The following is a 15,698-nucleotide window of genomic DNA, read 5'->3' as shown; positions in this document are numbered from 1 at the left end:
GAGGCCTGATTTAACCATAACAGTGGATCTACGGTGTAGTGATTTCTGCTTTCTATCTTGAAGAAAAGTGTACCTTTTACATTGATACCAGTTGCCAGCAGATCTCCCATCTTTTAATCTCAGTAGTACAATAATTTTCTCCCATGTTATCAAAATGACCACACTGGATAGATACATGAGTAGAAAGCAGTTAAAATTGAGTTGATGAATATAAGGGAATAGAGGACTTAGTCTTCTGAATATGGTTTGGCGGTATGTTCAAGAGCAGTGATTGCCAACTTATACATGATTTAGGCCTTCAGAAATTCCATTTTTGAATGCCAAATAGATTTGTCATGATTTTGTGGATTGTATTTTTTGGCTTAGCAGTGGGAGATTTGAGTATACGTTGCGCTCATATTTTGAGGCATGTTTTGGGCAAGTAACCTGCCTCAATTTCTGTTGTGTTAATACAGGTGATTCTTCATAACACAGATATTGTATGGATAAAAATAGTGAGCAAATTTTATTCACATCCTGAGCCTTGGGATATGAACAACAATATGTTTATCTTCATAAACCAGAACACTGAATAATAATTAAATACGCAAGTTGTATCATGTTTTTAACATCTGGCACTATAGCTTAAATGTATTGAAGAAATAAATGTGTTAAAGTTATATATATAACCAGGTTTAGAAATGCCACAGACAGCCAAACCAGCATAATTAGTTCATCATGGGCTACAGAGAAATTGTTCTTAACAGCCTAGTTGTCAACATGACTGGGCTCGTACAAGTAGCTTCTCTGTAGCAAGTAAGCACCTTGACGTACAGATGGTTAAAAGTAAGCTGTAATACATTGTGGGATTTTTAACCTTCCCTTGTGGGTGTGTCTGGAAACTCCCAGGTGCCTTTTTGCCCAGGCACCTAGCAATTTGAAATATTTTTTTCAATTTTGCTTGTGTACTTTCTCCATAGCTTAAGATGCTTATGCTTAAGAAATGGAAAATATTCTTTTTAAAATTGAACTATTCCTGGTAACAATCCTGTGCCCATCACCACCAGATTCTTGTTATGTGACCATTTGAACTGTCAGTAATTACTGGTTACGTATACTGTAAGCTAGTTATATTGCAAGTGTTTGCAAGGTTTGAAACTTGAACCTGGTGGTATTGCCACAGACTCAGAAGTTGCAGAATGCTTTATGAAGTTCCATGTTGACCACTCTAATACTCTGAAAATTATTTATTGACTCAAGATGGGGTTTGCATTCTGCCACTTTTGCAAGGTTTAGTTGAGATGAAATAGGAAATGGGAGTTTCTGAAAGTTTTAACTAGATCAGTGAAACTGAACCCTCTGGCACATAACACAAAAAAGGACTAACATGCCAAGGGCTTTTTCATTCTATTCTATTCATTCTGGTTGTATTTAGCTTGCAGTTGCTCTAGAAAACAAACAGGTTTGTGTTTTCTATAGTTGAACTATAGTTTAAAGCAAACTATTGTTTCGTGTGAACCAGTAGTGTGCTGTTGCAGGCTGCTCATTCACACAGCCCCCCCCCCCCCCGACTGCTGCTGTATTACAGCTGAAACAATCCAGAGTCTGACTTGTTGTGTTGTCAAAACCTGGGATTCTGGTTTGTTGGTCTCCAAATAGACCATGAGCAATAACCAAGGCTTGTTCTTAGCTTACCATTATCGTCTGTTTGGAGAAAGCAAACCATGAATGCAGTTTCAGATGATATGAGAAGCCAGACTTTTTGCCTTTTTCATTTGTAGAGCAGTAGCAGCAGGTGCATAGAAGGAGCACTGTGGGAACTTCTAAGCAGCATGCTGCTTAATCACTGCAAACCATTGTTTGTTTTAAACTATAGTTTAATGTGGTTTGTAAACCATTCTGTACACCAGCAAGTTCAATAATCACTCTGGGTCTTTTTCTTCATCAGTTTTTACTGTGTTTTTTGTTCCAGCTCTTTCTGTTTTACTTCTTAGCTATAAGTGTAGAAGGTTTAATTAGTTAGACTTCAGGTTTTTCTTCTTTTTCTTAGCTGAAGGAATATCAACAGAAGAATAGCCCTGGGTCAGCAGCTGGAGCAAAGAAGAAACGTAAAGGCAAAGAAGGAAGTAGACCAGAGACACCAACTAATGATGGCAGAGAGTCTCCTGAAAACGTGAGTGGCTTACTTAACTATTTTAAATGCTCCAAAATATTTTGCTTCTACTTCTGTTTGAAGATAGTTTTAACACTGTAAAAAAATTGAAGAAGGTTGTGTGTTTTTCTTTAGTATTACAAACACCTTGAACTCATTGGACAGAAATGGGGGGGGGGGTGTAAATACAATAATCAGTTGATAACAGATAAGTAAGGATGGGAAATTCAGTAGAAAGAAATATTTGGCTCCTTGGTTGTTGTGAGGGAATAGTCTTTTTTTTGTATATGCTGCTGGAGTGAAGGAGTTAGTTGCATCTTTATCCTAAACAGATTGCGTGCAAGCAAGTTACTACCATCTTGTTGGTATTAGGATCTCTGCCATTTTCCTTTTTCTTGTTCCTTTGGCTTCAGGAACCCGCTGAACAATGTTCTCATTCTGTCCCTTTTCTCAGCTGTTTCTCTTTCCACTTTTCTTTCACCCCCTTTAGATTCAGAACATTCTGAAGGTGTTGGTGTCAGACCTTAACCGCTCCAATGGGGTAGCCATACCTTCATTGGACAAGAGGAAGGTGAGGCAGCATTCAGAATCTGTCCAACTGGCTTGCTGTCCATACTGCATGATTCAGTTCCTATTTACAAATTAGGGTTTCTTGGGTGGGTGGAACAGATTTTGGGATACTTGTCATACTTGTTAGCTGCGTGAATGTTGTTGGCTATCATTAACATTGAACTATTTTTAACCTGCTCCCCCACTGTTGTTCTTGTGTGCACTTCCCTTAATGTGGCTCAAATTACAATTGTGAAGAAGGGTTGCTTCTTGGATTTTTAAGATTGCTTTGCTTAAAGCAGCTGTTTTGGAATGTCAAGCATAACTGAAGGGATTGCCACCCCCAATACTACTGTTTCCAAGGTGATAGTGAATGAATGCATAAGTAGCGTTGTTCACTGTGGACTGCAGGTTGGGCTTGACTTCCATTTCGCTTGTGATCTTTTCCCCATGTTAGTGGGTTTTGTTTGTATGTTGTAGAAGCACCTCATCTCAGAAATGCATGTTCTTGCTCATCTATATTCAGACTGTTGCCCTGGAGGATAAGCTATGTGGGTTAATCATGTCAACTCATGATTTGACAGGCAATGAAATTTGAACACATGATACAGTCTGAGGAGTAATAAACATTTAGATTTACCTAGGCAGAAAGAGTCTTCCTATTCCTTGTATTACAAAGGACTGTTAGGAAAACTGGGTTTTGCATACTTTGCTAACCCAGGTTGAATTCAATTAAAATAAAGAGCTGGGTCTAATAGAAACCAGTCTGCTTGAGTTGGCTGCATCTGAGTATTTTTAAAGCACACACTTGCCATGTTTTAGAAAGCAGAGAGCCAGTAATGGTGTAGTAGTTAAGAGTCTTGGACCAGGCCCTGGGAGACCAGGACTCAAATCTTACACTCAGCCATGAAGTTCACTGGGTGACCTTGAGCCAGTCACTGTCTCTCATCCTAACCTACCTCAAAAAGTTGCTGCGGGGATTAAATAAGGAAAGAGAGAACCATGTGTGCCACCTTGAGTATTTGGAGAAAAATGTGATAGATAAATGCAATAAATTAAAAATAATAAACATAATTAGCTTTCCCCCCTGAAAAATATATAAATATCAAAATAAGTTGTGAATAAACAACTGCCTGCAAGCTGTTTTTTCATGTTTTATTACCATTGCTTAGTGATATAGCATTTGCTTTTTATTCAGAAGAAACGAGGTTCGGTCCCCACCATCTCCAGGGAGTCCCTTTTCTGAATTCCTGAAGAGCTGCTGCCAGTCAGTGTGGGCAATGTTGAGCTAGGTGTACCAATGATCTGACTAGGTAAAGGGCAGCTTCCTATCTTCCTTTAAACCTTTAGCTTTATCTTTGGTGTTGGCAGATGCCCACCAAACATTTACATTAACTTTGTGGGTGCCATTTCAACTTACTATTGCATTTGAATTCAGGCATCAACATAACCATATTGTATTGGTTACAAGATCAGGGGTGGAAAGTAAAGGGATGTGTTATCTTCAAAATCCTATTATGAGCAAAATACTGTATGTGGATTTTTTAGATGGAAAGCTGCACATTCCTGCAGGAAATGCAACAGTTGTAAAAGTTACAAGGCCTATTTCCTATGAAGCTGGATGGCCTATGAGGATGTTAGGCTGGTAGCTGGTGTTGTTGTTTGTATTGTATAGGGCAAGGATATGAAATCTGTGGCCCTTCAGGTGTTGTTGGATTCCAGCTCCTATCACCTCTGATATGAATTAGGAGTCCAATATCTCATTCCCCATGTCTGGTATAAAGTCAATCTTTCAGTTATTTCTGAGGATGATATTTCATGAGGGCATGTGCTTCATGAAGAAAGTGTTGGACGTCAGCATGGAAACCCGAGTCTAGGTCTGTCTTAACCATTGAAAGTCAATCGGTCTCAGTTCTCCAGCTGTAACTATAAAATAATAGAGTTCTGTATTCAGTATATCCTGGCTTTTTGAGCAGAATATATTCAAGGCGAATTGTAATAAATAGGCTATAAACGTCTCTGGAGAGGCTATTCCATCATTTGGCTACCACTATGGAAAAGGCTTCATCTTTCAGGATACCTACATTATCCTAAGCAGATTGACTGTTACACAGTAAAAGGAATATTGGCCCTAATCTTTGTTGTTGTTGTTGTTTAGTCGTTTAGTCATGTCCGACTCTTCGTGACCCCATGGACCAGAAAACGCCAGGCACTTCTGTCTTCCACTGTCTCCCGCAGTTTGGTCAAACTCAGGGCTGATTTCCTTTAGAATGGATAGGTTTGATCTTCTTGCAGTCCATGGGACACTCAACAGTCTCTTCTTGCATTTCTTTTTCATTGGGATGGTTTTCGTTGCTGCCTCCTTTATAATGTTGCGAGCCTCCATCCATAGTTCTTCAGGCACTCTGTTCAGCAAATCTAAATCCTTAAACCTGTTCTTCACTTCCACTGTGTATTCATAAGGGATTTGGTTTAGATTGTATCTTATCGGCCCAGTGGTTTTTCCTACTTTCTTCAGTTTAAGCTTGAATTTTGCTATAAGAAGCTGATGATTGAGCCACAGTCAGCTCCAGGTCTTGTTTTTGCTGACTGTATAGAGCTTCTCCATCTTTGGCTGCAGAGAATATAAACAATCTGATTTCGATGCTGCCCATCTGGTGATGTCCATGTGTAGAGTCGTCTCTTGTGTTGTTGGAAAAGCGTGTTTGTGGTGACCAGCTTGTTCTCTTGACAGAAGTCTATTAGTCTTTGCCCTGCTTAGTTTTGATCTCCAAGGCCAAACTTGCCAGTTGTTCCTTTTATCTCTTGATTCCTTACTTTAGCATTCCAATCCCCTATAATGAGAAGAACATCCTTCTTTGGTGTCACTTCTATAAGGTCTTGTAAGTCTTCATAGAATTGGTCAATTTCAGTTTCTTCAGCACCAGTAGTTGGTGCATAAACTTGGATTACTGTGATGTTAAAAGGTCTGCCTTGGATTCGTATCGAGATCATTCTATCATTTTTGAGATTGCATCCCAGTACAGCTTTCGACACTCTTTTGTTGACTATGAGGGCCACTCCATTTCTTTTTCGGGTTTCTTGCCCACAGTAGTAGATATGATAGTCATCCGAACTGAATTCGCCCATTACCGTCCATTTTAGTTCACTGATGCCCAGGATATCAATATTTATTCTTGCCATCTCATTTTTGACCACATCCAACTTACCCAGGTTCATTGTTCTTACATTCCAGGTTCCTATGCAATATTTTTCTTTACAGCATTGGACTTTCCTTTCGCTTCCAGGCGTATCCGCAACTGAGCGTCCTTTCGGCTTTGGCCCAGCCGCTTCATCAGCTCTGGATCTACTTGTACTTGTCCTCCGCTCTTCCCCAGTAGCATGTTGGATGCCTTCCGACCTGAGGGGCTCATCTTCCAGCGTCATAACTTTTATATGCCTGTTGTCTTTGTCCATGGAGTTTTCTTGGCAGGGATACTGGAGTGGCTTGCCGGTTCCTCCTCCAGGTGGATCACGTTTGGTCAAAACTCTCCACTATGAGCTGTTCATCTTGGGTGCCCTGCTCGGCATAGTTCATAGCTTCTCTGAGTTATTCAAGCCCCTTCGCCACGGCAAGGCAGTGATCCATGAAGGGGACCTAATATTTAGGATAAGCCAAATGGTGGTTAAAAAAAGAAAAGAAATGCTGTTCCCTTGAGATGAAACAGTGTTTGTTCAGTGAAAATGTCCCTTGGGATAGTGGCCAGATTGAAGCTTTTTGCTTTCACCCTAGGCCAACCCCAACCTCTCTCACCACCAAAGGAACACAAGTGAACAACACAAGCAACGCTGACACCAAACTCTACATACATTAAACATAATAGAAACACCGCCACCCGACCCCACCCCCATCCATCTTCCCTCTCTCCACCCCCCTTTCTTTTTTCTTTTTTTTCTTCTCCCCCTAATGCCTCAACAAAAGAAACGGATTTTTAAAAATGTTACATGGGAAAAAAAAATACGAGGCATTACACTTACTTCTGTAAAACAAGAAAATCCTTAATAAAATATTATTTTAAAAAAAGAAATGGAGAAATACTCTTTTAGGTAGAAGTGAGTTGTCTTCAGTGATATGCTACCACAGAATGACATGTTTCAATCCAGTTATATAGCCAGTGAGTTCCAAATTTTGGTTCATGAATTATCTGGGGAGCTGAGAACAAGCTTTCCTTTCTTTCACTTGGGAAATGGGGAATGTATTAGTTATTTGCTTTTCTATATTGCCCATCCTCCAAATAGCTCAGAGGAGCACACATGGTTCTCCACCCACCCTTTTAACCTTGCAGCAATCCTAAAAGAGACTGACTGGCCGAGAGTCACTCAGTAAAGATTTGAATTCAGGTCTCCCAGTCTTAGTCTGACACCATGCTGATTCTCTGCACTAATTTATATCACAGTTTGTGACAATATATGAGATCAGTGTAAAACTTTCTGCCCATGTGATTAACAATCCAGTGAAAGGTAAAGATAAAGCTAAAGAACTGCTATGCCTGCTGGCCCTGCCCTTGTATCACCACTTCTTCCTCTGCTGTCTGCACACTGTTGTGTGTACAGGCATATGTGTAGAAGAGAAATTGCCCTATGTGTGTAGGCTCCAACTGCAGTGTGTGATGGTACATGATCAGGGTCCATTGCTCTAAAGACATGAACCCTTAATACGTACATGGCAGCAGTAGGTGAATGCCTGAATATGGCTAGTGTTTGATACAGTAGGTCCTTTAAGGGTGTTACACTCCTAACTCACACACATTCTTTATTTCGGTCCAAAGACCCACAAAAACATTTTCAGAAGCAAAATAAAACAGAAATACAAGAAAAGGATTCTAAGGCGGTCACTATGTTTTATCCAGACCATGTTGGTTTCTATTTCTTATTACTTCTGAGAGGAACTTGGCCATGCCCAGGGTAGTATCATTTGACATATATCCAAGGAGGTACTTGAGATGGAAAGATTCGGGTTTTCCAGTTAAGTTTACCAATAAGGGTTTACTTAATTGATCCCTGGTATGTTGGACTGGAAAAGACCCTGATGTTGGGAAAGATGGAGGGCACAAGGAGAAGGGGACAACAGAGGACGAGATGGTTGGACAGTGTTCTTGAAGCTACCAGCATGAGTTTGACCAAACTGCGGGAGGCAGTGGAAGACAGGAGTGCCTGGCGTGCTCTGGTCCATGGGGTCAGGAAGAGTCGGACACGACTAAACAACAACAACAACATGTTGGACTGCTCACTGTGCAGTAGAATCGACACCCTGAGAGTACTCTTAACTAGAAGGAGGGTTCCTGAACTCTTTTTCGTAGAATGTCAGATTTAGTGAAATGCTACCTTGGAATACGTATTTGACTCTACTGGGCAGAAAAGATGAATACTGGCAACCGAGATAATATTGTTATTTGTGCTTGCACAACCTCTGTTGCTGGGCCTAGGCAGAACAGAAATCTTTCAGTATAGTTCCTGAAGGAAAATCATGTACCTTCAGAAGTGTTGGGGTGCTTGGAACCTTCACACTGTCCAAGTCATCAATGTGTGATCTATTTTCTTGAGGCTACCACATGTTATAGGCTTCAGAGATTTTTGTCTGAGAATGAGCTTTTATCACTTTGGGAGGCTGATTGCATTAACAGTTGTACAATGTGTCAAAGGACAAAGTGCGTATTTGAAGATCTAACAAATGTGTCTCTTTGTCCCCTGTATGTGTTCTTGGGAACAAAAGTGCCAGGATAAAATGAAGGTTTAGAGATGTTTGCGTTGGGAAGGGTGGGTGGGTACCAGCCATTCTAGCAATGCTTAAAATTTCCATGGTAATAAAAACATATAGGAAGAGCCCTACTGGGTTCGGCTGGAGGCCCATGTGGTCCAGCATCCTCTTCTCACAGTGGCCAATCATGCCTTAGCATGGATAAGCAAACATTTAGGTTCCAGGAGAGTTGATAGTTGCTTTATTCTTCATTTGATCTTGCTGCTGCTAGTTTGACTTAGTATTATGCCCAAACCCAGATTCATGATTTATTTTACTGCAGACAGTAAGCTGTAGCCCAAGTATGTTATATGATGTGACAAACCATTTGTGGTTTGTCTGGAGCAAGATAAACCATGAATCTGGGTTCAGACATGTTGCTCACAGGAGTGTGGCAGCAGCAGGACCAGAGGAGTAGCAAAACAACTCTGGATCTTCTCCCTAAAAATGAGCGTAATGCTTGAATGGTGTTATATCTGAACTGAGTCACTTTATTTCTTTCTCCCTCCCAGCCCTGTTGGCCGCTTTTTCAAATTTGCTGCCTCTTCCCTTTATCTAATGCTTAGAACAGAGGTCGGCAAACTTTTCTGCCCGCGGGCCAGAGCGCGCACGCACCCGCGCACATGCCCGCCACTCTTTGCCCATTGGCTTTCGGAGCCATGGTAGCAGAGGAGGAGGCATCTGCGGCTTCCTATTGATTGCAGGAGCTTCCTGCAGCCGATAGGAAGCTGTGGCTGTGTCCTGGAAGGCAGTCCCCACACAGAGCTAAACCAGCGCTGCACCTGTTTAGCTCCGTGCGGGGACTGACTGAGCAGGCAGCAAGGGCCAGGGGCTGGTTTAACTTCGGCTTAACTACCCCCTTTTCCAGGGAGTCTTCTCTTCTCTGGAAAAGACCCTGATCATGAGAAGAGAAGACTCCCTGGAAAAGACCCTGATGTTGGGAAAGATGGAGGGCACAAGGAGAAGGGGACGACAGAGGACGAGCTGGTTGGACAGTGTTCTCGAAGCCACAAACATGAGTCTGACCAAACTGCGGGAGGCAGTGGAAGACAGGAGTGCCTGGCGTGCTCTGGTCCATGGGGTCACGAAGAGTCGGACAGGACTGAACGACTAAACAACAACAACAACAACAACAACAACAACACCCCCTTGGGCTGTAGTTTGCCAACCCCTGGCTTAGAACTTCGTCCATGAGCTGTTTGCGGGCTTGGGATATATCTCTTTGGATATTTAATAACTTGAACCTAGGGTTAGTGTGCAGCAGTTCACTGAGGTCTAACAGACAATATTCCTCTTTACATTCAGTTTAAATTTGGTCCCTGGTTGCCAGTCTCTAACTTCGGTGTCTTGGAAACCACGGACAACACTTTGGGAGAAACGTTTTCCCCACTCCCACTATACAATCTAGGTGTGTATAGTGACTCATTCTGTTCCATCCCTATCTGATTAGCTGTCTTCCCAGGAATATGCACTTTGCAAAAGTAAAGGATCAATGTAACATGAACCATGTTGAGGTTGGCATTGCCCACCATGTTTGCATCACACCAAAAACATTGAACTGATTTCTGCAAGAAGTTCCAGCAGATAGTGACAGTTCACAGAATTAGCTTTTTTTTGGTACATGTACATTTTTTTGTACATTGTTCTGAGAAGAGCATTCCTCCACTGATCTGCCTCTAGGTTTGACAGGTTCTTCTAGAAATGGTGCATGCTTGTATTCATCTGGGTTCCCCCTCACCTGCATGGTGCTTGTAATCTTTATGGTATGTTTTGTGACAGGCATACTGTGATGGTGATGTTTCCGCTCACAATGCTGAACAACTCGCTGCTGGTGTCCACATGCTGTCTAACAGCAACAGTTTGCCTAGCTCTGCCGCTCCAAGTCCTGGTAGCATGCAGCTGTTGCAGGTTTGTCAATGTTTGCATCCCACACACTGAACACCCTAGATAACTTTGTGTGTGTGTGCGTGTGCGTGTGCATGTGTGTATTTGAAATATAGAGCAAAGCATACTTCCCAAAAGAGCGGGGAGGTGATGGTAACACAGACATTTCAGTTACCAACACTGGCCTGTCAGTCTCCAACTATAGGAGGAATTGGCTATACAGAACACTTAGATTTAGGTTGCACAATACATTCCTTCCTCATCTCTCAGTCTTCACCCATTGATTGAATGTACAGTGGTGCCCCGCAAGACGGAAAACCCGCTAGACGAAAGGGTTTTCCGTTTTGGAGGTGCTTCGCAAAACGAATTTCCTATGGGCTTGCTTCGCAAGATGAAAATGTCTTGCGAGTTCCTGCAATTTTTTTCCGCTCCCCACCCCCTTTTTCTAAGGCACTAAGCTGCTAATAGCCTTTTAGCAGCTAATCCCTTAAGCCTTTAATAGCGCTAATCCGCTAATAGGGTTGCTTCGCAAGACGAAAAAACCGCTAGACGAAGAGACTCGCGGAACGGATTCTTTTCGTCTTGCGAGGCACCACTGTAGTTTCATTGGAAGGGTAAGATGAGTACAGTTGGGCACCGTGTTGGGCACTGTGGCCCCCTAAGCTCTCTCCTGTAGCCTATAGATTAGCTTTCACATCTTAACATTTATTTGTACGTCTCTTCTAGATGGTTGAAATGTAAGGGCAATAGTAAAGCCAAATATTTGTCTACTCTGTTTCCATATCTGCCAAGCCCTGAGGCTGACTTCTAATTTCCTTCTTCTTAGGTAATAAATTCAAGATAGGAATAACTTGATGGTGTCAACCAACTGGTTTAGCACCTTCTGCCTGTCTGTTCAGCTTATATGCAATTTATATTAATGTGTGTGAGCTGTGGCCCTCTGACTCATGATACATATCCTCTGTGGTTCCTTGTGTACTGAAGTTGTCCATTCCTGATCTAAAGTAATGAATATTTCTATATTTTTAAAAAAGTAAGTGTTAATTGAAACATTCCTAACAAAACAAAGTGATAGGCAACCAGCCTGACCCTTTGCTTGAGCATTAAATATGTGAAGCTTATTAAGTATTTTTTCTTGAATTGTGCTATGGCAGGGGTCAGCAAACATTTTCAGCAGGGGGCTGTTCCACTGTCCCTCAGACCTTGTGGGGGGCCGGACTATATTTTGAAGGGGGGGGGAATGAAAAAATTTCTATGCCCCACAAATAAAACACGCTGATTCCCGGACTGTCCATAGGCCGGATTTAGAAGGCAATTTGGCCTGATCTGGCCCCCGGGCCTTAGTTTGCCTACCCATGTGCTATGGTATAGAAGTCTAGGTGTGCTGTGTTTTGTGCATCCTGTGTTGAAGCAGTCCTCAGGCCTGTGGCCTTCCAGATGTTGTTTAACTCCAGCTCCCATTAGTCCTAGCTGATGGGCAGGGATGATGGGAGCTGGAATCCAACAACATGTGGAGGGCTGCAGGTCCTTCATTCTTGCGTTGGGGAATAAAGCAATGGTAGATGTTGTGAGGTGTCACTCAGAAGGAGAGGAGTGTATCCAGTCTTTTGTTGGAGTTACATATATCTGTGCATGTGCATGCTTGTACATATCCATATATTTGTGTTTCTGCTTTCTACTACAGTAATGTATCTTTTTTATTTCACAGATCTGTGACACTGATCATAAAAATGCCTTGGAAGAAAATAGGTGAGAGGTTTCTCTCTGTATTCTCTCCTGCTCTCTCCATCATATTCCAGTCACTAAAAATGAGGATTGTTCTTAATGTCTACTTTATTACAGATGTTTGTTGTGTGTCATGTTCCTTTTTTAGGTCCCTCTCATTGGCAGATAGTCTCCGCCAGCTGTCTGAACAGCTTAATGGCATGGTCAATCAGGTAAAAGCCAAGTTCTTCTGATCTGTCTATCTTAGAATCATAGACCTAGAAGAGATCTTAAAGGACATCTAGTCCATCCTTCTGCTGATGCAGGAAATCTGCAACTACAACACCCCTGATTATAAACTTCTGTAGTAAAAGCGAGTCCATCACCTTCTAAGGCAATCTGTTTCACTGTTGAACACCTATCATACTGTCAGGAAGTTCTTCCTAATATTTAGTCTTTTTCTTTCTTTTTTGGTGATTCGAGTCCATTGGTCTGGGTCCTACCCTCTGGAATAAAGAGAGCAAATTTGCTCCATCATCTGTGACAGCCCTTCAAATATCTGAAGATGGTTATTAGATTGCCTCTTAATCATTTCTTATTTTTATATGGCCAGCTCTTGAATTTTCAGTTATTGTATGGTTCCTTGCAGCCAGACAATAAAACCTGAAGATGCTTTCAGACTGAAAGCCAGAATTGGTGTGTGTCATGTGACCTGTGGGAAGTGTGTGTGAATGAGATATACTCAAGGGTTATACACTGGTAACACATGAAAGGGCTGCTCGCCTTCTCTTAAAGAAGCTGTTTTCTGTCTACAGTCATACCTTGGATCCCGATCACCTTGTGAGTTGACTGTTTAGGCTCCCGAATGCCGCAAACCGGAAGTGAGTGTTCCGGTTTGCACACGTTCTTTGGAACCCGAACGTCCGGCACGGCATCCTATTGGCTGCAAGAGATTCCTGCAGCCAATCGGAAGCTGTGCCTTGGTTTCTGAACTTTTTGGAAGTTGAACAGACTTCCGGAACAGATTCCATTTGACTTCTGAGGTACCACTGTATTTCTTATCAGAGGTTCAAATTCCATAGATGTAGCCTTGTTAGCCTGTTAATCTTGTGACATCTTAAAAGTGGCATATTTATATTCAAGGAACTATATAGTTCACCACTGGAAGCATCCTGGAATAATCCAGTTTAAATACAGCTAGACAAGAAGCAGTTAAAAGCATCTCAGAACTAAAACAACAGGAGTAGTAATAATTGGCCATATTAGCCAAGGTTTTTTCCATCTATATGTAAATCTGCTAGTGGCCCAGTTTGCGCATAATGCTAAGTGTGAATGACCATGGTTGCAAGTACTTAGCAAAAATTGCACCCTCTTTTCTCCTCCCCTGGTCCTGCTGGTGCTGTGCTACCTGGGGGGTAAGCCATTGTTTAGCTTAGCATTGCATATTAACTCATATATGTGGTTTCCCTTGAGTCCAAACCATGAACAGTGAGCCAAACAGCTCACTGCAAGCTTGCTCTGAGTGCCCATGTGTTTCCTCTTTATATATAACCATTATGTGCAAATGAAGTTTGTTTAAGCGATGGTTTAACAAACTATGAGCTAATGAGAGGTTGTCTCACAGACAAATCAAATTGTGGTTTGTTTTCTGGAGATTCGTACCTAACACCTTATATTTTAGAGTGTGGTGGTCAAGCAAACATAGTCAAGGAAGAGTGCTGCTTTCACATATAAAATTAAGCCATAGGTAAAACAAACTTAGATTTATAAGCCAACAGCAAAGCATTGCTTCTAATTGTGGATTGTTTGTAGTAAACCATATTTAAGCTGCTGGACTGAGTTTGCACATAATGCTAAGCCATGGTTTAATAAACCAGAATTTTGTGTTATCTGTGATCCAGGACAGCAGAGAGGTGGTGGGGTAGAAACACATTTTTAAAAATAGCCTCTCTGTGGGTAAAAAGCTAGCATGCCAGGAAGAAAGATACTAGCCCAGTCTGTTGTTCTAGTTTTCTACCTATAGTTCAGGTGTCTTTATTTTTAGTGCAAGAGAACATTTTGAAAACGTGAACATCCGTTTATGATCTAAAGTGTTACACTGAATTTTGCTACCTCAATACTTTACTGCTTCGTGTTGGCTGCACGTGTAAATCAAACCTAAAAGATCCTCTGATCTATTATCAGTATATTATCAGTATATTATGAGGGACATTTAGCTTACCTGAACCATGTACAGTGGTACCTCTGGTTACGAATTTAATTTGTTTCGGGTTGCCGTGTGCACCCCAAAAAATCCGTAACTAGAGGGGCCTCTTCTGTGCACACACGGCACAATAGAGCGCTTTAGCCATAACCTGAAGATTCTGTAACCTGGAGGTTACACAACACGAGGTAGCACTGTATGGGGTATTTTACTTGTAGAACTTCCAACACAATCTACCTTAGCATTAATCATAGGAGGGGGAAGAGTGCCTGTAATATAGGTGGGTGTTTGAAGGAACCTCTTGCCGTAGTGGGTACACTAAGTTAACTTTCTGTTTACTCTCCAGTTTCAAAATTTTCTTATTCTGTAGGAGTGTTGTCATCCTACTAAGGGAAATATTTAACTGAAATTCATGTTCACATTTTCCAAGTTAACTAGTTATGATTTCAAATATCTTTATTTTACAGCCCACGGCCTATGTGAATGGGGAAAATGCCACATCTTCAACAGATATGAAAGAGATGGCAGTAAGTGCAGTGCTCCTGGCTCTTTGTCAGTTTGCATTTCTTTGAACAATATAGTAACGAATCTAGTGTGTGTACTAGTAATAAGAACTTAACTTGAGTGCAAGAAATGACAACAACATTGCATGTTAAAGTTTTACTTGTTTAGACGAAGGCTCCTGCAGTGGCTTTTAGACTGGGTTATGGAAGTGTAAAGATCCATCCTGATGTTCTTTTGAAAGGAGATTAAGCTTTTGGTGGTTTAGTATGTATTTGGTAGTGGTGGGGGATGATGTGTTTGTGTAAGAATGGGCACCACAAATTAGTTCAACTGTGATGCTGATTATTATTTTCTCTCCCTTTTTTTTAATAATTTGCCTTTTCTCCCCTTTTCTACTCCCTTCCTCTTCCTCCTCCTCCTCCTCCTCCTCCTCCTGCTATCTGCATGTGCCCATCAGACACGTTACCAGGAGCTGGCAGTAGCCCTAGACTCCAGCAATCTAACAAACAAACAACTCAGTACAAAGATAGAGGAATTGGTAAGAAATAACCAGACCAAAATGTTTGGCCTTGTCTTGCTGCTCCTCTGTGCTCTCTGGGTGTCTGCAAGGATTTGGGTTCTTTCACAGTGCCACAAAGAAAAGTGCCGTGTGCTTCATGGTTCAAAGGGGTGCGGAGGGAGTGAGGGATCAAACTAATCTAAATAAAAATAGAGAAAAGGGGTAAAAAGAAGAGAGGGGAAAAAACAAAAAGACAGAATAGGAGGGGAGAGAGAGAGAGAGAGAGAATACAGAGCCCTCAAAGGGGAGGATACCCTCCCAGCTCTCACCTGGGTTCTTCCGTTTCTACTCCCAGCCTGAAAGTTCTTCCCTTCTCTGCTTCTCATGCAGAGTCCTTCATCAGTCCTTCATCATCTTCATCTGATTATCCTCATCAGCTGAAGATAGA

The 15,698-nt window shown here is 41.8% G+C and overlaps 1 protein-coding gene across 8 annotated transcripts in view; it reads left to right on the top strand.

Moving 5' to 3' along the window:
* Positions 1-15,698, top strand: part of GOLGA2 (golgin A2) — a 47,356-nt gene that overhangs the window by 4,173 nt on the left and 27,485 nt on the right. Inside the window, exons 2-8 of one of the 8 annotated variants that reach the window (XM_083422953.1) lie at positions 2,030-2,152; positions 2,622-2,702; positions 10,236-10,364; positions 12,049-12,089; positions 12,214-12,277; positions 14,715-14,774; positions 15,209-15,289. In XM_083422953.1, coding sequence (XP_083279079.1) covers positions 2,030-2,152; positions 2,622-2,702; positions 10,236-10,364; positions 12,049-12,089; positions 12,214-12,277; positions 14,715-14,774; positions 15,209-15,289 — 579 coding nt within the window. The remainder of the gene's footprint in view (positions 1-2,029; positions 2,153-2,621; positions 2,703-10,235; positions 10,365-12,048; positions 12,090-12,213; positions 12,278-14,714; positions 14,775-15,208; positions 15,290-15,698) is intronic. The other 7 variants (XM_083422956.1, XM_083422955.1, XM_083422954.1 and 4 more) reach the window with 7 other exon arrangements.

Source organism: Podarcis tiliguerta (genome assembly GCF_965153285.1).
Source record: "Podarcis tiliguerta genome assembly, chromosome: Z".
NCBI lineage: Eukaryota > Metazoa > Chordata > Lepidosauria > Squamata > Lacertidae > Podarcis > Podarcis tiliguerta.
The sequence above is the reverse complement of the archived record's forward strand: the minus strand, read 5'-3'. Positions and strand labels throughout refer to the sequence as shown.